Below are 24,779 nucleotides of genomic sequence, written 5' to 3' on the forward strand. Positions count from 1 at the left end.
TAAACAATTCCTCCTAAATTCTGTTCATGTATGGGAGAAAAATAGTAAAACATGGGTGTATCAGATGGACAGGGATATCCTTACCCTCACGTAGGATTTTGGCTGGTCATCTCCGGCTACCCTCGTGTTGACAAACCATAATTTTCCAATCGGGTTGAGATATCCACTTGATAGACATATCTGCAGCTTTCAGTTGTTAAACATTTCAAAAAATAATAATAATAATTAAAGGCATGGCCCCAATTCTTATGCTTTGTATGACAAATGTCGACTGCTGACGGATATGTCATCTTCATAGAGCTTTTGAAATTAGCTGGTTTGTAGATTTAGTTTAACTTCCTTTACTAGCTAAGGTCATTTGAGAACTCACTTGTGTACAATGCGTTGTATGTGTGAGTGTCTATTTTAATACTATTATACATGTATATTCGTGATGTGTCTTCTTCCAATAGTTGAACCCTTGCCCCATTTTAAAGTGATATCTCACTGAAGCATGTCGTTAAAGACACCAAACAAAATTACTTCACCCGGTCACATTATACTGACAACAAGCAAACCAGTCGTCCCTTAATGACGAGAGCTAAGCAGGAGTAGGAACCATTTTTCTACTTATCTTTACACTAAAAGGTATGTTTTTCTTTAGAAATGATGCCGGGACATGTAACTATTTGAATACATGTTTCGGTGTCTCATGTTTTATCGAAAATTGTAACTTGTAGATTTGATGTAAGTTCCAATATCAGGTATAGTTGATTGCTTGAGTCTAAACTTAAGGGAATTTGGACTTAGGACTGTTTCATGATCCTGCGGCCAGGTCCATTGTATAAATATTCAAATTACAATCTTCCTGTCTACACTATTGTTTACAAGTCCACACCAAGCTGAGAACGTGATAGTTGTGTCATTGCCATGCTCTTTACATCTAAAGATTTGGGAGAGAAAGTTAACACATGATGGTTTTAATAGGTTATTTTGTCTGAAGACTACAATTATTGTTAACATCGGACATAAGGTAATTATTTTTTTCTCTTCCGAATCACCTAAATATGTCATCAGGCTTTGCCAGGATTTATCGTTTTTTTGAGCCTAGATTATGGTGGTTTTTTAAAGCTTTTTTTTCACTTCGTATTTTCACTTTTATCTCTGAATTATCATGATACATTTAAAAATAAAAATATACACATTTATGCTTTCAAACATATAAATTTTAATCTTGATTTATAACAAGTGATCATTTAATGCAAAAGATGTATATCACAGATAGTATTGACGTGTGTTATTAAACTCTCTATCTAGAACTCCTCAATGATACTGAACGAAATTTTCATATTGTTAAATATATATTTGATGAGACTCAAAAAAACAATAATTTGAAAATATTTTCAAGAGCAATAGCGATAGGCAGGTTTATGAAAACCTTTGGTCTACTAAAAGTGCCCCCACCTGCTACCACACAGCATAAGAAAAAAAGAAACACAAGCTATTTATCACAACTAATATTAAAACCACCATACAGATGCTTCCTCGTTTTGGTACTGTTTAGTTATGATAAGGCAATATATGATTGGTCTAATCTAATCAAGGTGATGCATCATTACACATTTCTTTACGATTTACATATTTATATTTAGCTAGGATGTTACTTTATTTAATGTGTATGAAACGTACTAATACCATGCCAAATTGTTAACAACGACATGTCAAATTCAATGTTGCAATTAAATTAATTATATGATTTAAATATAAAATATCTATCGGTCAGAAACCAATTCTTCCCGCCATCACATGTGTATTTTATATGAAACATGTACGGTATCCTCTTCTACCAACAAACGTCTTAAAATCAAGAAAAACGTGTAACCATAACAAAATTACAAATACATACTATGACGAGAATTGGTCGTCTCCAAGTAATAAACTCATTTACGATGTATTAAGATATTGTAGAAGGAAGGAAATGACATATATCATATCATATGACCATATTGTTAAATATGTTTATTTCTTAATACCTGTTATTGTATTGCTATGAAGTATGTCATTAAATGTACAAGCATAGTTGTCAAAACGGAATTTCCTTTTTTCAGATTAGAAAAAGGAATGTCAGTAACTTTTCAATACAAACAGAGAATGTTTGAGCTTGGATCAGTAGGGAAGCCCTTCCTGTTCTTGGTAGATCGTTTGTCTGAATTGTCATTTCTTGGGCGTAGGTTATTTTAAAACTAGTTACTATCAATGAACATACTGCGTTGAAAGGGAACTAACTCGTGACTGTTGTCAGATACAGATAGATAATACAATGTTAATTTTCTAGTATAAAATCATTATGAATTTATCTTTCGAAAATAGCTTTTTAAAATAAGTTTTGCGCGAAGCTCAGATAAACTAAAGCAAACATGAGAAAAGAGAAAAAAAAAGTCCAACATTACTGATCTAAGACCAGTAGTTTACTGCTGTCTCATGTGTAATATAGAATCTTAATATTATTCGTAGAATATTATAAAATAAGTGACTTGTTAATGGGAAACATGTTATCAATGATATTCGACCTCGTTATACCTATAACAGGTAAGAATACACAAACATGCGTAGTTATGAAAAGCATTTAAGTTTTTTAATTTCTCACAATACTGGTGAGTTAATTATAAAAAGAATTCAAACAGAGTTCAAAAACTTCTTTTATTCAAATGTTGACAAATAATGGTTAGGAAGACTTTGTCTCAAATCATACATCTCAACTGTCTTATTTTATTACGCTCATCGAGGAAGACAATTAAACGTGTTTTCAATGAGGAGGAGTGTTCTAATTCTACTGATCATTTTTATGCATACAGATACAATCGAATGCTGGTACCCATGTCGCTATTGACTTAACTCGGCAATATGGTGTTTTTAATGACATTACATTGGTCTCCTTTCTTTATGAAATTGATGGGGTATCACTTTAACTTCAGAGTATTCCACGACTATAACATTCATTTTTGTTGAATTTTCAATAGAAACCAAGAATGGTAAATTGATGTAAATATCCTCAACAAAAGTCAAATATACCAAAAGATATACTAGTATAAATATATCATGTTCAGTATAAATTCAAGTGTTACTTTTTAAACGTTCTACAATACTACCTCAGTCACTATACAAGAATTTGATACGATCACAATGGCATTATCAACTGTGTGGTAATATGGCATTCTATTACGAAGTCAGGAAATGGATAATTCACCAAAAAAAACAAAGGACAGTAATATGATTTCTTCAAACGTGCGTGTACATGTGTATTAGTAAAGTTAATTTTGCATCAGATTATATTTAACTTGAGTTAAGAATTCGCGAAAAGCGATAGCTTTTGGAACAAGCGCATTAATTCATCAAAATTGAGAAATGTATTTTGAATCACAAAGATGTGTTGTTTTCATTGTTACTCAAATCACATAAACAGTTTGGTTCAAATTTAATTTGAGACAAACTAAACGTAAATTTAGGATCCAATGTGAAGTCCTTAATTATTGTGGCCCAATCAGTGGAAGGAAACTCCGCGGTCCTGAGCTATAGTTCCGGTCTCGCCTGTTATGCGAGATTTCACCGTGACGACAAACCCATTACTGACTATCTCTATGATTGGCAGTTCTATGCAGCGACGTCTGTACACGTGACGAGGTACCGGGATTTCATTTAACTTGGAACTATACACACCATTCATTGATTTGTATTGCTGGAAAAGAGGAAATCAGAAAAATAAGTTCCCTTACAAAATTTCAGGAATATCAAATTTCCAAGTAAGCGGCATTTAATCTTTTTGACATTTGATTGTATTGTAGAATGATTTTTCTTCTTCTTTTTTTGTGTATGCATAACTAAGGTGCATCTATTGATATTATTAAATTGATTTATCTAATAATATTTTTGACGTCCAAAACGATGTATTACCTATAAATGTCTCCAAATAATGACAGGTTCGAGTCTATCAACAAATGCATTACCTATACAAGGATTATGATAACTAATATATCTATCACCATACCGAAACAAAGTTGGAGTTGCTTCCCTTTAATTAAGTAATATAAAACAATATAATTTTATATTTCCATATCTGATAATGAACAATATCCAGAATGTGTATATAATGATATGTTAATATGAAAGGACTTAAATAGCCATAGCCTGATGTCCAATCCCTTTGGTGTATTTTTTTTTAATTTTGTTGATAACGCCTTATTAGGGATAAAACGATGTAATATACACGAGAATTTGTACACAGCAAAAGACATATTTCTTTTCAAAATATAGCTGGATGCAATAATATCAAATACACAATTCATTATGGTAAAAAAATCCGTTCGAAGCTCATTTTAAATTCGCTTACCTGCAACGCATCGAAAATGGCGAATAAAGTTTTGTAGATATGCCATCTTGGAAAAGAAAAAACCTTATTGTCCATATCCCTGGAAAACTTCACAAGGCCCCATCTACAACAGAAAATTTCAAATCTCAAAGTAAAAACAAACAATTTATTTTCTGTCCAAAATGGATGGTATTGATAATTTCCAATCATTGTAAGGGTTCTTTAGGTTGATAACTCTATACATCAACACAAACATATTTCTTTCAGATGAAACAATGGCATGGTATCCAGGAAAAAATACGAGACTTTGAAATCATGCAGGCGAGAACAGAATTTGATAATATAAAGCTATCAAGCAAATCACACCGTTCCCTTGTAAGTTTTATTTATACTCCACACTTCTGTTTCATACTAAGAGGTGTAACACCTAAAATATGAAAATATAAAATATGACTGGTGCTGAGCGCTTGATTGATCACTACATGGTATGATTAACTTACCGACTTGGTACATGGAGGTTGACGGCCCCCATTGGTTCCCAGGTCCACCAATCTGTTACTTACCGACTTGGTACATGGAGGTTGACGGCCCCCATTGGTTCCCAGGTCCACCAATCTGTTACTTACCGACTTGGTACATGGAGGTTGACGGCCCCCATTGGTTCCCAGGTCCACCAATCTGTCTCAGGTTACCGACTTGGTACATGGAGGTTGACGGCCCCCATTGGTTCCCAGGTCCACCAATCTGTTACTTACCGACTTGGTACATGGAGGTTGACGGCCCCCATTGGTTCCCAGGTCCACCAATCTGTTACTTACCGACTTGGTACATGGAGGTTGACGGCCCCCATTGGTTCCCAGGTCCACCAATCTGTTACTTACCGACTTGGTACATGGAGGTTGACGGCCCCCATTGGTTCCCAGGTCCACCAATCTGTCTCAGGTGGAGAGTCCTATATATTGAACGAAAATAATGTAATTCAACAAATTCAATAACGAAATTTTGTAAACAAACTTTCTTTCGCTTGTGATTACTTAAGCGTGTGATATACTTTCACGTGTGATATACTCAAACCTGTGATATACTTTCTACATTTATTGCCCTTGCGTTAGGGAGACATGACGCTTTGTTTACCCAAGGCATGTCATATTTCCCGAGGGCGTAGCCCGAAGGAAATATGACATGCCGCGGGTAAACTACGCGTCATGTCTCCCTACCGCCAGGCAATAAATTGTTTATTATACCGAACAAAGTTTTTCTCGAGCTAGAATACAAGTCTAACGTAATGGCTACGTAGACTTTAAGTTTTTTGCCCAAAACATCGCTGCCGTGTTGGGCAAACGTTACAGGTATGGTTGTGTGAAGTTAGCTCGATATACGACATTCGAATCAACATTCAAATATCGTTGGCCACCGACGGACTTTTGAATGTTGCTCAGCTCGACATACGACATTCAACATTCAAAACCAATAACTGGCCAACGACAACAGAATCTGAATGTTGCACAGCTCGACATACGACATTCAACATTCAAAATCTGAATGTTGTGCAGACTCGACATTCAACATTCAGAACTTATATATAACTGACTAACGAACGGACTTTTGAATGTTGTGCAGCATCGACATTCAACATTCAGAACTTATGTATAACTGATAAACGAACAGACTTTTGAATGTTGTGCAGCTCGACATTCGACATTCAACATTCAAAACTTATGTATAACTGACAAACGAACGGACTTTTGAACGTTGCACAGCATGACATACGACATTCAACATTCAGAACTTATATATAACTGATAAACGAACGGACTTTTGAATGTTGTGCAGCTCGACATTCGACATTCAACATTCATAACTTATGTATAACTGATAAACGAACGGACTTTTGAATGTTGTGCAGTTCGGCATTCGACATTCAACATTCAGAACTTCTGTATAACTGACAAACGTCAATGTTATCAATGCTGGTCACGTGTGCGGGCGACAAAACATCGGGTATCCCGCCGAACGTCATGTTCAAAAATCATGTTTCCCCCATGCGGAGCCCCTCGAACGTTTAGCAAGAGTTGTCGTTCGTGAAACGGAACTCTCCGAGGGGTTCCGGGGTTTTTCGATAACAAACAAAATGGATGGCAGACGACGCTTCCGTCTGCCTTTACCGACGAAATTAGTAATATTCTTATTATAAAAGATACCGATAACACATTTACACTCGATGTACAGTTTATATGATGTAACATGCTAAAGGGCATTTATTTGGGCTGAATGATACGGTAGGTCTAGCTTCTTATTTACAAATACCTGTAGGTTGTGTGAAGTTGGCTCGATATACGACATTCGACATTCTACATTCAAATATCGTTGGCCACCGACGGACTTTTGAAGGTTGCGCAGCTCGACATACGACATTCAACATTCAAAACCAATAACTGGCCAACGACAACAGAATCTGAATGTTGCACAGCTCGACATACGACATTCAACATTCAGAACTTATATATAACTGACTAACTAACGGACCTTTGAATGTTGTGCAGCTCGACATACGACATTCAACATTCGGAACTTATGTATAACTGACAAAAGAACGGACTTTTGAATGTTGCGCAGCTCGACATTCAGCAATTAACATTCTCCCGACCAATCAGCGACTGTGACTCTTCAGTGAGGTATAATAATAACCTGTGACATACTTTCACGTGTCATATACTTTCACGTACGATATACTTTAGCTTGTGATATACTTCCACAAGTGATATACTTTCACGTTTGATAAACTTTAGTGTGTGATATACTTTCACGTGTGACATACTTTCACGTGTGATATACTTTCACGTGTGATATACTTTCGCGAGTGATATACTTTCACGTGTGATATACTTTCACGTGTGATATACTTTCACGTGTGATATACATTCTCGTGTGATATACTTTCTCGTGTGATATACTTTAACAAGTGATATACTTTCACATGTGATATACTTTAACGTGTGATATACTTTAACAAGTGATATACTTTCACATGTGATATACTTTCACATGTGATATACTTTCAATGATAATGGTTATGATAAAAACACGAAAAGCATTTTTATAAAATATGTTTTTGATGCGCAATTACTATAAAATGCATCATTAAAGCTAAACTGCCCTGAACAAAGCTACACCTATCTCAAAATAAAGGAAATAACTTACCAGTGCATACGTTTCTCTTATCACTCTCAAATGCTGATTCATTCTGAAAAACATGTTTGAACTTCTTAGTTAATCAAACTATCGTTAAAGCTAGTTATTAAGGAACCGCGATGATTGTTATAATATGTCTCGACATCAACCACAAGCTCTTTTGGGTTGCTCGTTCGAATCTCATGTGGGCCAGTAGCAGCCAGGCACTGAACGTAGGTATTCCTCCATCTCCTAAATCCGAATCTAACATTCATTAATTACACTGACAGTTAATAGGGCTTTAAACAAAAATCGAGTTATTTGAACTTAGATTGCAAACTAATTAGTTTGTTGTTCGTCTGTGTTTTGCTATTCCTGCAGGAGTTACTTCCCTTAACCAACAATGTTTAGCATCAGGATGTTGAATTCGTAAAGTACATTGTAATTAAATATTGAATGTGAATATCAATACAAACATTTTAATGTAAATAATAATTACTTGGTTAGTTCAAGTTAAGCCAAAACCTTGTATGTAGACAAGAACATCAATAAATGATATTTCACCATGGTAATAGACAACTGCAACGTGCCTGCCCCAGCATACGCTTACTTAGCAAGTATTCCTGGGCTTACTTTTAACAAAGATTAGATAATGTAGGTTATAATTAAGAAAATATCAATTAATTATCAATATCAATTTTAAAACAGACCTGGCGAATTGTAAGAAAAGAACCTCATCGTCAAATGGTTTTGATTGGTTCCTTGTGGACCTTTCAGCCAGAGACCGGAAAGGTATAGCCCATTCTGTTGTCCAAAAGGTGCCTATAAATTAAAGGTCGAAATTAGTTTAATAATTAAACAAACAAAATTTTAACATAATAAATTACATTCGTACAGCGATGAGTATTATTAAACCTGTTTTTTCTGTCATTCTTTTATTCTTTTTATTCTCAGGCCATTTCATTGTGAGAACATGAATATATTTTTTTTTTAAATACAAAACAAAAACAATACACTTTCCTTACATATCTACACTAGTTCAAGAAACTCTAGGTATATCAAACAATACTTTTATTTGCATGCGATTTACTTTCGCAGATTTTGCGATCTAAAACAGTTCTTGGAAGTATATACTCTAGAATTAGAGGCTGCTAAATAATTGTTTTAACAACAATTAATTGCCAGGTGATCATCTGTACGTTCTCTGAACTCCCGCCGTAAATAAAATGATGTACCTACCATTACTAATCAATATGCGTCTATATTATGTATAGTTGTGATTGCTGAGTGTATTATGTATAAATACCCTTCAGAAAGACCTCCATATGTATTATGTCAAAAATAATGCCTCGATGAGAATTTGATATTGTATGTGGTTCAGTTTCATTGCCTAGTAGCCTAGGTTGGCAATATCAAACAAGTACGATAAAATGCCAACAGACGTTTTATAATGGTTTGCATAATCATTACTTTGCTCCATTAGCAGTAATAGGCACCAATTGTAGCTCTAAAGATGACACCATTTTCTGTATAAAAGTCTTTTGAGCTACTATATTGCAGCTACCTATAACCTTGAGCTATGACCTTGTGTTTACCATCTACCTGGGTCTGTAGGGTCGTTTATGGTGCCGTCGTGGTCGACACCCTTTTCCTCGTTACTATCCCAGGCTTCGTTAGCAATACCTCCATCCATGTAGGCCTGGCATAAACGATAAGAAATCTATATCCTTTTAACACAAGAGAATGGACACATTGATTTGTTTTTAATCAGTCTTGTGCTTTTAAACGAACACTCAGTAAGCATAATCATATATATTTATTATATTGGCATTAATATATAATGATTTGATATACTTTTTTAGATTTGCTTATAACATGGATCAGTTTAACTGCCTGGTCCATTCAAGACATTGACAGGTTTAGATTGTGGCGAAAAACAGAAATACCACGAGAAAAACCCGCACACATGGGATTCAAACTAGCGACAAAGAGTTGAGGTGCTTGTAGTAATATGCATGTAATATTGTATAGGAGTTTGACCTAAAACCATGTTCTCTGTAGGGTTCAGCATTTCATTTGATTATATAGATCTGGGAAACTTAATAACGTCTCAAGAAGCAGACATTTGTAAATTATGTTGTTGCTAAGTTATTTATATGTCCTTATACTTTTGATGTAATTTTCAGTTAGAGAAAATCAAACGAAATTAATTCTTTACAAAGATTGTTAATGAAGCGACTTACGTCATAAGTTGATACCTATATTTATAAAAGTAGAAAAGATTTTCGGTAAAACGTAATTTTTGTCTAATTTTTATGATATTCCATATTTCATTTAATTTTACCAAGCGTTCACACGGGACAGTATTGTAAACTTAAACACGGACAGAAGGATGAGCAGACACAACATTAAACTGTTGTGTTTTTTATGTAAACTATGCGAACATTTGCATCCTCTTAAATATAAAACTTGAGTAGTTTACTTGTGTAGATGTATAATTGTTTCTATTAGATTCAATATACAATCTATTAGATTCAATATACCATCTAGATTCAGTTTTGGCAATGTTGGTCGTATTAAAGAATTTCAATTATTTCACTCGACAAAATGCATCAAAGGAATCAAAACAAGAACTAGAATATTCATTTTTTGAATAGGCATAGCTGACGTATGATAAGATAAAAAGCTTTTAAAAGCGCAGTATCAAATCAAGCTGTTTACAGAACAATTAGTTTATTCATAAAGACGTTAGTATTACCGAGAAAATCTCACTATGTTTTTGTAGGCAGAGGCACATTATGTCCTGAATGAGATAATTGGAATTTTTATAGGTAAAATTCATTAAACGAGGTTTATATGTCATTCAGGTAGAAGTTAATTTGACTGAATGTCATGAATATATTAATATTAAATTATTTTGATAAGGTTTCCGTTCGTGGTTTGGTTAATCCGTGTTGGTAAACATTAGAAACTGGGTCGACGAAAATTCCGTTTACTTAATGTTACATGATGAAAGAGTACCATATCGAAGTTAAATAAAGGGACCAAATTACTGGTTTTAGTAGTTATCACATCATTTAAAGCATAAAGAAATTCACGATGAAATGTTGAAGTTCGCATTCTAGTCAATAGATCTCCCAAAAGTATCACAGACATATTTGAAAAGAATAAAGACAAAATTACCTTGGAAAGGCTAAGGTCAAATGTTGCGTTCCGAACATTTCCTTCAATTTGCTTATAACTAGAATAAAAAAAAATAAATGAAAACATGTATCAAAGTAATTCGATTTTAAAGAATAAAATACACATGCGTCCGATAACAATAATGAACAAGTGTTTTCCAATAAACTACAATTCCTCTTTCCTACTTTGCGATATTATTATTAGCCTTTCCACATTCATGACAACTTCCACCGTTCAGTGATAAACTACAGAGTGACCATAGCGATACACTTACAGTTTAAAGTAGTGTACTGTGTTTTCTTTGAGGTATATATAATGTTATAATGATTCCGAAACAAGCTGCATTAACGGATATTTATCACGTCCGTTAGTTCTGGTAAACACGGGAGGATTCTTAATATTACAGGAAGAGTGAGCTGTTAACGTCATACCACTGTAGGTTACATAGGATATGTGTACATCAGGCGTGCAAATAGTGATTAGGCACTTGGGTATTATATTTTACATCAGAGATTTCATAATGAGCATTATCAACAGGCGTTGTAGAACATTGAGTCACAGACATGATAAATCATAATTAACAGTTAACTAGTAGTCTCTATATTAAATGCTTACTTGTGTAACGTTTCGTCGGGAGCGAAGAATAACTACAACATAAAAAGCAAATAACAATATAAAACTGTAATTAATAATTTTCACAAACTTGTTTGGATGTAAGTAAATTATTGACAACTTAAGCTATATAATTAAAGAAAATGATTTAAGTTTTGCTATTTTTAACATATTGAAATGTTACAAATCAAGAAATTATATTCTCTACGAGACTGGCACTTGATGATAATACTTACATCGACTGCATTCTCTCTGAACACTGAAAGAAGAACACTGATCAGTACTTACACTACCAATTCATGTACTCATAGAAGAGCGTAGACTGGCTTTGTTATAGCAGAATGTATTCCCTTTATACTAGATCGCCTCTTATTAACTATTGTGAATCTTGGGTTTCTTATCTAGGATCTAGAATCAATCATACATTTTGATATCCTTGAGACTGATGGCGAGACTTAAAACGTATTGAGAAAATTCATCAGCGCATTTTGCAACAGTCATACACTTATACAAGTAATTCAATTAGGAATAATGCATATATAAACATATCTCTGTTATATCTTTTTTTAATCTCTATTGGATAAATGACTACATGTAATTACAATCAAAATCGTACAATTGAGTAAATTGCATAAGCTAGGCGGTTCTAACTTCCAAAGACATCGGGTTATATTTTTAAAATCTGCCAACAAATGTTACATAACATGTACTTCCCATACTTACAATGCGACTCATCCGCTGTCATTGTTGCCCACACATTATTTACATTCATGTGTAACCCTACATAAAGGTTATTGTCATCCCACCTCAGCTTGAACCGTGTGCTGAGTCTAGGTTTGGGGAAACCACTACTGCCGCGTACATCTGAAATACAAATAGCATAAAGTACATCAATGGTTGACTAGAGGTAAAAGTTGTATTACAATCATGTGTCTAGTAAATATATATTTGATGATAATAAATGTAACTATTTTGTTTTAAATGTATATACCCATGCTGATACACATACCTGTATTGGACCTCCTGTCATACACTAATTGCGTCTGGGTGAAATAAATATCTTGAGTTTCTTTTTGCAACGAGTCTCAAACGTATTGAGCAGGTTGTTATGCATATACGACTTTAATATATTCAATTTATCTACTTAAGATGTTTTGCGCGACAATGATGATCAACTATGCACTTGCTATGGTCAAATAGAAACGAAAATCTGGAAAAGAACATTACTAAGCTTCAGCCATTTCCTGGTCGTTGCCAGGCACTAGGCATGTTACCACGAGGTGATGGGTTATCAGAGAAATTGGATCATGAAAATCGGAGAGACACGTGTGTAAGCCAATAAGTTACAATAAGAAAATCGTAGATATTTTCCTGGAATCCCTACAAATCACTATGAACATCATTAGATGGCCAAAAGATAATATTGAAAATGTTAGATATTTATATAGTGATTTATAATCGTATTTCCTTGAGTAGGTACATTAATTTACATGCAAATTTCTCTATATATTTCAAATTAGATATTATTTAATGGTTTAAACTACAAATTAGACAGTAGCGCTTTATCAATTAATATCACACGTAGGGACACCATAATATGCTGCTGATTAATAATGCATGTAGATATAATGAGATGCCTCAGGCGTCCATCTTTTCACCGTAACACGCTGGGGAACGCTTGAGTTCAACATTTGTAATCAAATAGTGCGATTTGCCAGACTCTAGTGTAAAAACATTAAAACGTCACTTTAATGACCGATATTTTCTCATGCATAACAACAACTGACAAAAGAAGACGGATTCATTCCTATACGAGGATCTTGGTCATTCTCTCTGAAGTATCTAAAATCATTTAGGCAAGATATGGACGTTCTAGCTCTTGGCCGACGAAACTCTGCAATGTGTCCGACAGTCAACGATTTAGGGCACATTAGGTCGTCTCTTGTCATGAAAACCGCCAACAATACAATGTTTTGATTTCAAAGTGAAGGAAGGTCCGATCTCTTGCTCGTTGGCAGTTTAATGTGACCATGTGGGGTATGTTGCTTGGTGTCGGCGATATGGCACCACAAAAAGTTCCACTATACAAGAAGACACAACACGAATATTCCGTAGTCTCCCAAAAAATGCACCACGTTCTTCATAAATGCAACACAACACACGTGTATTCATGTTTATGCGAGTGCGTGTGTGTCTTCTAAGACTGCAGTATGTTCGTGCTGTGTCCTCCTTTGATAATGGGACCCTATATTTTTTATAATGCTATCCCATTGAAACAAGTTACCGACGACACGTAGTTAGACACTTTAGCAAGTCAAAATACACTGAAAGGTTCGACTGAATGCTGGGACACCCCGCGGGAGCAGAAACTACCATTTGATTTAGTCTGGTTTAGTTGATGTATCTAGCCATGGGACTGGAGACTTCATTACAACAGGTAACTATTTTAACTAAAAGTAATGTGGTTTGGGAATAAAAGATATCATAAAATACAAGATTCCAAATTTAGTAGCCTTTCCATAAAGCAACCAATGGCGACAGCAATTATTACCTTTTCCTACCAGCCAAGCAATATACATTTCAAAATATAGTGTTTTGAAATATGTTCATATACACGATTGACCAAAACATGAGACTCTGTGATGATAGAGTTTTGTTTGGGTAGTTGACCAACCTTATTTGTTTTATCATATATATTTTCTTATAATGATTGTACAAAGAATACCAAAGGAAATACTAACCAATATAACTGATATGCCTTGCCAGCTTTCGTCTGTACGTATATATGTATAAGTTTTTTTCGGTTAAACGATTGGTTGATTAGAATTAACAACGTTATTAACAGCTTTTATTCAGGGCGGCCTCCCCTGTGTGTGATATGTGTGTGCGTGCGTATTGTATTGTAGTGTTGTATATCCGTGTGTGTCCCCTTGTTGTAGTGTGGAGCTCTTGTCCTTTTTATAGTGCTACCTCGCTGAAACTTACACAAAACACTCGATACGGTCATATTAATACTACACCGACAACGGGCAAACCAGTCGTCAACCTCCCCTCATGTTGAGCGCTTTAATAAACTATGATGTCTCTACCAGGGGAGAGAACTTACTGAATGATGATTTATAAAGGTTCAAGTCGCAAAAACCAACAACATGGTTGCAAATTCTATATTCTCCTTTTCTATTCAATACCCATATCATTTAAATATGACAAATCAATGGCAATTCAATCAATAATGAGTTTATAGTAATTTATCTATATGTTTTGCAAAAGTAATTCGTACCTACCAGATAAACTTTGTTATGGTTGTATTAGTCGGTCCATTATAACATCATCATTTATCAACTTGATATGACATGCTGACATGTAAATAAAATACACATAAAACATGGTTGTTTTTGAGAGAATAAAGAGAAGGCATTAGCATGCTATTTTTATACAGTGCGAAACAAATCTGTCATAAACATCTAGATATTTTGTGTTTGTTTTTAATTCTAAAAGTTACAACCGCGCTTTTCCAAATTATGTTAAAGCTTAAGTCAATGATGAATGAACTAGCCGATTCATTGTTTGATGAATATGTGACCTTTGTCTTCTACCACCAACTGAGACAAAAAACTGAAGTAGATATATAAAGGTACAATAGAGGAAGGAACAACATTTGATGTACCCAGCAAACAAACGTATTGTTCATGTGGAATTGATAATTGAATTGGATCTAAATGGGATTATTGGCATATTTATCAAAGAGGTTTTACATGGTTTTTGAAGTTTATTTTTTCTTTTATAATATGAAGTCAGACTTATTGTTTATTTTCTAGTTTTACTGAAGACTTACCATCAAATGTAGCAGACCAAGGCACTTCATTCCACGCGGGGTCGTCCAGTTTCCCATCCACAGTGATAGTCTTTCCGTGTAAGTACTGAGCGATGTAGTTTTTAGGTAAGGGGGTGCTACACCCACCGTCCGACACACAGCCGTTAGGATAACATGAATCGAGGTATATTGAACAATAACACAGTCGACTGTAGGTTCGCGAATGATAGTACCAACTCACTAACTCATCTCCCTGCACATCGTGTAAACATATTATGCATCCAAATGAAACAATAAAAATCACTTTAAAATCCAAATATGCCATTGTGGCTTGAATACAATTATTAAATATCCTACTTTAGAATGAAAGAGTCACCACTCACAAACACCGTACGATCCTCACCAGGCTTTGTTTTAATGCAAATTATACCTACTGACAATGATAGTTTTGCTTCAGCGAAAACGTGCATGTAATTAATGTATCTGACCGCTGTTGGGAATTTTGTAAAGGGTCAAAGGTTAATTGATACGTCATTGTGGCACGTGGTTAAATTTATGCCCTCGTTTAAGTTCATTAGTTGTCAGAGGTCCCCCTATCTTCGTCACATACTCAACATTTACGGTTTTATTTATGGTTTCCTTCGACACTAAGTTCACTTGCTAACTAAAATCACGATCTGACAAAAGTTTTTTTATTGTTCTGTATTAAATTAATCTACAAAGAAAACTAGTTTCTCATAAAATGTGTAGATAATTTGCAGGTGTTGGTGAGAAAAATGCATAATTCAAGTGAATGTGATATTCAGATTTAGCACGCCAACACATGCTATATGTGTGAATCATCTCTCTCGATAATCTTGTTTTCAAGAAAGTGTCTCTGACGACTGACACAAAAACCTAAAGTAGACAAATTATATAAGTAAAAGCTTTATGAAATACACGAAGATGATATCCCCTAATGATAATTAATTATTACTCATAACATGCATACTGGTGATCCTTACGAATTATTCAATGCTAAATTCATTTCATATATGAAATATGCATGACAATGTCCCGTGAAGAATTTACTCCACCTAATTCACAAGTTTTACAGACTTCCTCTGTTTGAGCGTTAAATTAACTCACTCGCATAAATCAAACTGCCTGCCACTGAATTTTGTCTATATTTAAATATGTTTTATGTTTTATATTAACTATAACTATAATGATTTATTTAAGTATATTATATAACCTGGATTGGAACTTTGTTACATAGTGTGTTGTTGATGAAGTAGAAAACATGTACTCTAACATGATCACCTTACTTTACCTATTGGTAGTTTGAAGTAAGTCTCCGGTTTAACAGTACAATTGGAGTACATTTTGCTTACGTTAATTTTATTTTATATTTGATTCTCGGTATTTGTTGAATTTTTTGGAAAATCTATGTTTATCCCAAATGTTAAATAATTAAATGGTAATTTTGAACTCGTGAATTAATTATCCTATTAAAATGAAGTCTTATTAAAGGTACTAAATTTTATTAATTGATGACTTCATTATGTCCTTTCATAGAATGATCACAAATTGGACTTATCTTTTTTAAAGTTACATACTAAATACTTCTTAATGGAGCGACTTGTCAATTTCGTTTTACATTCTAGGTTTGAAAATTAAAAGCTATTTCAGAAAAGAAGTGGTTTACTGTTGCTTGTCTTTGGTTTTGGATGACCATAAATATGGTACTGCCACCTCCAACTCTACACACCTACCTCTTCTGTAACATGACTGTTTCGTTGGGGGGATGGGGGTGGTTCACTCGCGTCTTTGACAGTTATGACAAATACTTTGAGGTTTTAAAGCCTACAGTTATTTGACACGTCTTGTAGTTATTTAACATCGCCCTAAAATAATTACACACACCGACCGGTAAACAAAGGGCTTCACTAAAGCCATGACAGGTAATGCTGTAGATATAACGTTTTTATTGACAAAGGTCATCAAGTGTACTATTGTTTTATTGTTTATTTATGTATTTTTAACCAGTAACGTAGGAGATAAAGACGTCAGGGTTTGATGTGGTGATGTTCCTGACAGAGAACTTCTACCTTGTACCTCGACGCTGTTTGTCTTCTTGTGTTTTTATGAATGTCAATGTGCATTCCTCTGTCCCAGTCATTTAGTTACTTATCAGTCCAGATGCTTCTGCATTTGTTCAGTATGGCTAAGATCTATAACTTAGATGATAAAATGTCATGATTTTTTTTTTCATTAATCGCACTCTTACTCGAGTTTCCCGAAATGTGGCCATCCTGCATTTATCCATTCTGGTTCAACAATCTTGCTACAATTCAGGACACGTGTTTAAATGTAGATTATAAAAATGATATCACTATCAAGATATACAATATTCAATGTAATATATTTTTTTGTTTTTCATCCTATTAATAGCCAGAACCAATCAGGTTGAAGAGGTGGTGGAAATCCAGAGTACCCGAGATAATACGGGGCACGGTTGGGTCTTTATCTTTTTGTAATCAAGTACACAAAATTGAACTCTGTCATAGCGAAATCATTTTCGTCTGACAAATTTATCTTCCAGGACACAAAATTCATTCATTTCTGTCATGACAAAATTCATTTTTGTGGACGAAATTGAGTTCTGTTAGATAAAAGTGAAAATTTAACACAAAATTCAATTTTGTCTACACAACATTCATTTCTGTCATGACAAAATTCATTTTTGTGGACGAAATTGAGTTTTGTTAGACAAAAGTGAAAATTAAACACAAAATTCAATTTTGTTTCACAAAAGTCAATTTTGTCACCGAATCCAAATATGGATATATGCAAATGAACTGTCTCATCACGATTTTGTAACATGGCCTCTCTTTGGATATAGTGACAGTTGGTATGGCACGCGCACACGGTGTTAAACCAATGTGTTACATGTATTTCATAATGGATAGGCTGCAAGAGCTTTTGGAGAAGGTCTGCCAATCGGTTAGCAGCTTATAAGTAAAGGTCAAACATGGACTAATTTGCATACTTAACTGACGAAAATGAATTCTGTCGAGACAAAATTGAATTCTGTCGAGACGAAAATGATTTCTGTCCGCAAAAATGAAATTTATCCACTGAAAGATAATTTTGTTTAACAAAATTTATTTTTGTCATTATGGAAATGAAGTTATTATAAAAAAAACCAAATAGATGTCTAATTTGTAAGACGAAAGTGATTTTGTTACGACAGAATCACAAAATTGAATTTCGCCATGACTTTTGTCCACTGAAAGATTGTTTGTATAACAAAACTTATTTTTGTAATATTTTATAAATTTTGTTTACCTGAACTCATTTTTGTTGAACAAAATTCATTTTTGTCTACACAAAATTGGATCTCGTGTACAAAATCACAAGTGTCCCATTTGGCGCCCCGTAGTACGACCACTCATTGGCAAGTCAAGCTGGAAACTTAACCCAGAGGTCCGAGTCTTGTGACAATATGTCGAGCCACCTAAACCATTCTACCACATTTGCCCCAGAAATCCTCTACTTAAGTTTCGTGTTATGTACAAGATAACAAAGTACATTTCCGTTTGTATTCAATAATTAAAAAAACACACGGTTAAGTTTTAATCATTTTTATTTTGTAGACTTTCATTTTGACCAAAACCTTGAATAAACTTAAGATTGTTTATTAATATTTTCTCGTCTTGAGACCAAATTCAAAAGGCTTCCTTTTAATGATAATATTAGTATAAAAGAGACGCGTAGTTAGTATAAAAACGACCAGATTACTAATGTTTACGCCATCCTATCACCTCTAGTCCAACCATTTCCTATCATTTTACCTAGTGCTTACTGACAAGTTATTATCCGTTGTTCAAACGTAACCACAAAAAAACCCACCCAAGAATCAGCCCAACTGATTTGATTTTAATAACACCTTAAATGTACACAGATCATCAAGCCTTTAGGATTTCTGTATCCATGTCTTTATGAATCCCGTCAATATTATGAATATGCCTTTTAACGATCTTCAGTGCGATTTAATATATATTAGCTTAATGCACTCGCAAAATATTATGTAAATGTAAATTCGATCAAGCGGCATCATGTATAAGTCATTTTTTAAGATAAGAATCCTTTGAACCTAACACATTAACTGGTAAAAGACATTAATCTACGTCAGATTGTAAAAGTATGTATTGAGACTACTGGTAAAAAAGAAAGAAAGAAAATTACACACTTTTGACCATAAAATCAAACGACTACAACGTACAATACTAGACTGTTTCCCGTGAGTATGTTATGAAAGTTTCAACTTTGATTTCACACTGTCTTATCATATGATGAACAAACACTATTTGACCAGCAAACCAATCTTCTACATCCTTTACAGAAAAAACTATGTATTTCTGTACAAAAACAGACGTACACAAATCAGTGTAAAAATATCTTGGAACCCCATGAGAGTTTCCTGTTTTGAATGATAAAAAAGTGTCTTAGGTTTCCAACTGAGATAAAGTCAATATGATAAAAACTAGCGTTGTATTCCTGAGAATGACATGTTTACATGACAAATCTACCACAATTTGCACGTGTAAATGTAATGCGTATAAACTGTATAATTCCTAATTTAACATACATCAGAACAAGATAAGTAGGATAACAAAAGTCAAAATCAATACAGGCAGAAAAATTCCTGTATAAATTATACAGGTAGCGAAGATTTCCCGGCGTTCCCTGCACTTCCGCCTTTGCTTATTTTTATCTTTCCTTTCTTGTATCATATCTAAACAGTCTTCATACATGAACAGGAGCATTTTCCATCTTTCGCGCAGACTCTCCAGTGCGTTTGTAACAGCAGGACTGGCCAAGATTTCTTTTCGAAGCTTTGTATATTCCTTTGTCTGTTTCCCGAAGGAAGTGACGTCATTCGCGCCATCCCCAGTTTCTGTTGACAGGCGGCGCTTTAAATGTAAAACAATGACATTAATCAATAAGAATTTGTTATGACATATAAGTAATTAGGTTGTCATTCAGTTAAAAGAATAAATTCTGTTATATACAAAATAAAATCGTATATGGACAGAATGCTATAGGTTACTCATGAAAGCTTCATCTGACATCAACAATACCTTTCGTTTTACCTTGTACATCTATAGAAATACGTTTGTCTCCTGATGTTGTACAATAGGATTTAAAGACTTGTATATAACAATAAAAGCGTAATCAATGAAAGCGATGTCACCAAAAGGTAACAGCTACTACTTGAGCTATGCATGGCATTCAGCAAGCAAGTGTTAGATGATTATTGAACACGCCTGTCTGAGAACAAAACATACCCTAAAAATAGAATTCCGTGTTAGAAAGCGAACGTTACAAAGAGAAGACTTTTGAATTCCGAATATGTTTATTACAGCTTATTATCGTGTTTTGTCTCGGCTTTCCCCGGCTACATCCGAGGGACAATTTGATTCACACAAGATGCGAGTCCTCGGCAGTGATGGGTACGTTGACCTGGTGTGAGTTTGAATGTTAGCATTTTGATCTACAAGAGTTATTTCATTTTGAATTGTTTACTCCGTCAGTACTGACGGAGTGAAACAAAGGGGACTTAAATTCTTATTCTGATCTATCAGTGAACTACTAGCTATGTATCACACTGGCGTACTGACAGATTGAAACGAAGGGGGATAACTCTGATAAATTAGATTGGAGTATTAGGAAAGAGAAATGAAAATAAAACATCTGAAACATGAAGAAATATTAAACTGGTCGCCAATAGAAAACGCAAAGTATGGTGATCAAAACTTTAGGGTTCCTTAAATCAAGTCATACAGTAAAACTCAGGAAAGCTGGTTTATGTTTGCCATTATGATTTTTTATCCTATGTATATGATGGTTGTGGTATAATGGTATATATATATCCTTCCTACACTCTGCTGCAAAATTCAATCTACAATATGTATACACTGAAGTATAAAGAAAGCTCCGGGATATTCTAAATTTAGACCAACTTAATTAAAACTATATGCGCACAGAGTAAAGAATGGCGTGACCTGCACACGTACACTATTATAGATAACGAGGTATATTGTACAACAAAGCGTGCTCCTGATAGGGACACTGATATCTCCCGGACAATATACCACTATATACGCATAAATGTATACTTAATCACTTGTAAGCTAACTAGAGCAGATCGCTCCCAGCCAACCAAAGTTTATACATTTGCGTGGCGTGTGTATGGTGTTTTGTGTACGAAACACATGTGTCGATACAAGATGAGGATGCACAAGGGCTATTGGTGTCAGCACAGGCGTTTGGTTCTATAGACATATTTCTCTTTCTATATATGTATTTTATCAATTTACTGTGTTCTTGAGACAGTATATACGTATTACATATATATATAAAGAGAAAAAATGTCGGTAGAGTCAAACGCCTGTGGTTTCAGCGGATGTATATGTTCTATATGATCTATATCTGGCTACGATTCGAAAAATATTCTTAGTACCTGTTATCCAATATCTAAGTAAAGTTGATAAATTATGAGCCTAACCCAACATCGGCATGTGGAAAGATAAATGTTTGGGATGTAGCGACTCGAGTTTCCCCACAAAACGACATCACATTAAAGGTATTCTTACAGAATGCATTAAGTATGTAAATTTCTTGGTTGTAGGTTGATTAGCATCTGACCATTATTTATGTAGGTATACAAAAAGGAAACGGAGTATCGTTAGCTTGCTTTATAAACTTTACCTAGCAACATCAAGCTGACAAAACTCTGAACATCAGTAAATTATGAACTGATACATCATCATTTATTCCAGATGATATTAGTACAACTTACCTTAGACATTTTAAATACCTACCCTAATAGAAGTTTTCCTTATCAGTACCCCGGATTCCACGGCCCCAGTAGGTTTTCTGGGGGAGGGGAATTTCCCCGCCGGGTCAATCATCTCGGCCACTTTCCCTGACAATGTGGAGTTGTCATTGAACTCCGGTTGCGATTTTTCCGTGCACTGATGGTCCATGATTTGAGTTGTTTGTTAACTAATGAAACTACACAAACTCATCATTTTAGTAACCCCCTGAATCATGCATTAAGCATCTTTATAATGTATATGTCCGAAGCATTTCTTCAGCATCTTGGAGCTCCACAAACTTTCCTTGCAGCGAGTCTGTTTACTTGTCTGATAATATACACATTCCAACTAATACATGATCAGTCCACTTACAAACATATATATACAAGCTATCTTTATGTACATCTACCATGCCAACATTTCTCTTATCCAGCATGCTTCGCTCTTCCATCTATATCAATAAACATTCACCAAGCGAAGACTGGCTTGATCAAGGAATGTACCTGTACACGAACATTCTCAAAGTGCAAAAGCAGCCGAGAGAGAACCTACAACGACGGTTCATGATATATGTATGTAGATAAATATAGCATGAGGTTCCGGGTGCTGCGACGTCATTAAATGGATTCTGCCAATGGGGTTCTAGAGTACAGCATGGGAACTCAAATAGCACCCCAAACATTTAAATATAGTATCTCGATTTCACTATAAGTATACTGTATATATGTCACATTACAAAGATATGATAGTACATATTTGAAGTATTGTTAGGTTTTCATGCCCCAAGGATTTTGCATATATATTATTTTCAAAGGATGAAATTGAAGAAACGAAACTGCGTTGAAATTTTTGCAATTTCTAAAATTACAAAAATTGAATTATAATGGAATTTAGAATAATAACATAATTTAACGTGTATTTATCAGCGCACGGGAAAGTACATTGTGGCATTTCTCTAGTTAAGTTGAGTATACTTCATGGCACACACTTTTTTTAAAGATCAAAATGCCAGTGATTCGTAACAGCGTTTTGCTAATTGGTTTTTAACACTGGTAATAGTTGCTACGTCGTGTACCGGACTTGAAAAAAATAGGAGAAATCTACATGCATGGTTCGTGCTAATCGAAGCATGCATATTAGTGTTATGGCTTGTTGATCACACATTTCGATACAAGTTAGTTTATTACTATTTCATTCGATCTTAAGAATCCATAAAATGTCTAGATTTGTAACCAGGTACTTGGTAAATGTTTTCAGTAAATATTCCTTATCGGTTAATGGAAAGTGGTTATCTTTGACAATGCTAATACCTGTGAAATAATCACTGTACTTTAAACATTTACACGCGGATCAAAAGGAATGGTGACCCTTGATGGTCAATATCACGGATATACATGTAGCTGTCAACAAACTTGTATCCTTTGGTGTAGATCATTTACATGTTCAGCGTGTTCAATACACTAGTACATATACAGTTACCTGAAGGCCTATACACGTATGTGTGCGTGTATGTGAAAGAGAGAGAGCATATGGTTTTCGTACGTATATATATATATATTTATCCTGCAACTGCCGCACATACTGACGGATAACTGCTGCCGGATAAACTTGTGCTTTATCCGTCAATATACGAAATACTTCATCCGTCAATATGATCATGTGAATTTGTTCCAGATCGGACGAAATATTTTCTAATTTGACCCCGAACTTTAACCTTCCGGTGAGTAAAACGTCATTCAGTCCCACTAAAAAGTGACGTCTAATTCACCGGAATGACGTCATGTTTACGATATCGAAAATCTCGTGTGATTCACAGGAATCTGAAAATTAGTTACAGATTATATAATCATGGACTCATTAGAGTGCCTTAAGACCTTAAGAGGTCTAGATTAAAAAACGATAAAAATTATACTCTACATGGTACTAATTAAACTCGTATATAGTACCATGTAGAGTATGAATTTTAACGTTTTTATCTAGACCTCTAAAACGTCTATAATGGTCTTACGGCACTCTGGTGGGTCCATGATTATATAATCTGTAACTAATTCTCAGATCCCTGTGTCTGGTGGGTCCATGATTATATAATCTGTAACTAATTCTCAAATCCCTGTGGTATGATTGTGTCGTCTTTCTTGGCTCATTGCAAAGGTATATATTGTAAAGTTATTTTGAGTAAAATGATGGTACAAATACGACGTTGACCGGTATTTCATTTCTTTCACGTGCAATTTATACCGCTCTATACTATTATAGTGTGTGTGCCAATAGTGGCGACACCTGATCAATTGGTTTTCGTTAAGATTAATTTACAAAGGATGAAATAAAAACACGTTTCATATTGTTAAAATTTGACGTTAAATCTGACACAATATATATAACATGTTTGCTCATTTGGCGGTTATTTTTAAATTTTAAAACTAATCCATACAAAATCATCTTTACAAGTAAGGATGAATTATGTCCCTTGAATAATAATGCCAACCCCTGATTAACATCCAAAATAGTGTCAAGATAAGAGCGTAAAATGTGACGGGAGTATCTTGTATTTTCTCAATATAAGAGTGACTTCAATATTGATAAACACTGTATTCTTACTCTAAAGTTAATAATAAATATTTTCAGAAAAGAAGTCCGTTCCAAATATGTTTTCGTTAAACCAGAATGACGGCTATATATGTATGTGCTGACGATTTGTTAAGTGACCTCTCTTGTGTCGTTTACTTTTATTGTCTTTATCATGAATCATTCCGAGTTGCACAAAATAAATAAAAGAAACAAAAAAATG

At 34.4% G+C, this 24,779-nt stretch overlaps 1 protein-coding gene across 1 annotated transcript; it reads right to left on the bottom strand.

The window, feature by feature from the left end:
* Positions 1–2,660: 2,660 nt before the first annotated feature.
* LOC138318452 (uncharacterized) lies at positions 2,661–15,543 on the bottom strand. The gene is made up of 11 exons (XM_069260803.1): positions 15,147–15,543; positions 12,035–12,175; positions 11,548–11,570; positions 11,315–11,346; positions 10,700–10,757; positions 9,119–9,215; positions 8,227–8,338; positions 7,547–7,589; positions 5,227–5,297; positions 4,367–4,469; positions 2,661–3,715 (listed from the first exon to the last, which is right to left on the bottom strand). Exons 1-11 carry the CDS (start codon positions 15,448–15,450, stop codon positions 3,521–3,523), a joined length of 1,179 nt encoding a protein of 392 aa, XP_069116904.1. The 5' UTR covers positions 15,451–15,543; the 3' UTR covers positions 2,661–3,520.
* Between the last annotated feature and the right edge of the window lie 9,236 nt (positions 15,544–24,779).

This window comes from Argopecten irradians, chromosome 3 (genome assembly GCF_041381155.1).
Source record: "Argopecten irradians isolate NY chromosome 3, Ai_NY, whole genome shotgun sequence".
NCBI classification, from domain to species: domain Eukaryota; kingdom Metazoa; phylum Mollusca; class Bivalvia; order Pectinida; family Pectinidae; genus Argopecten; species Argopecten irradians.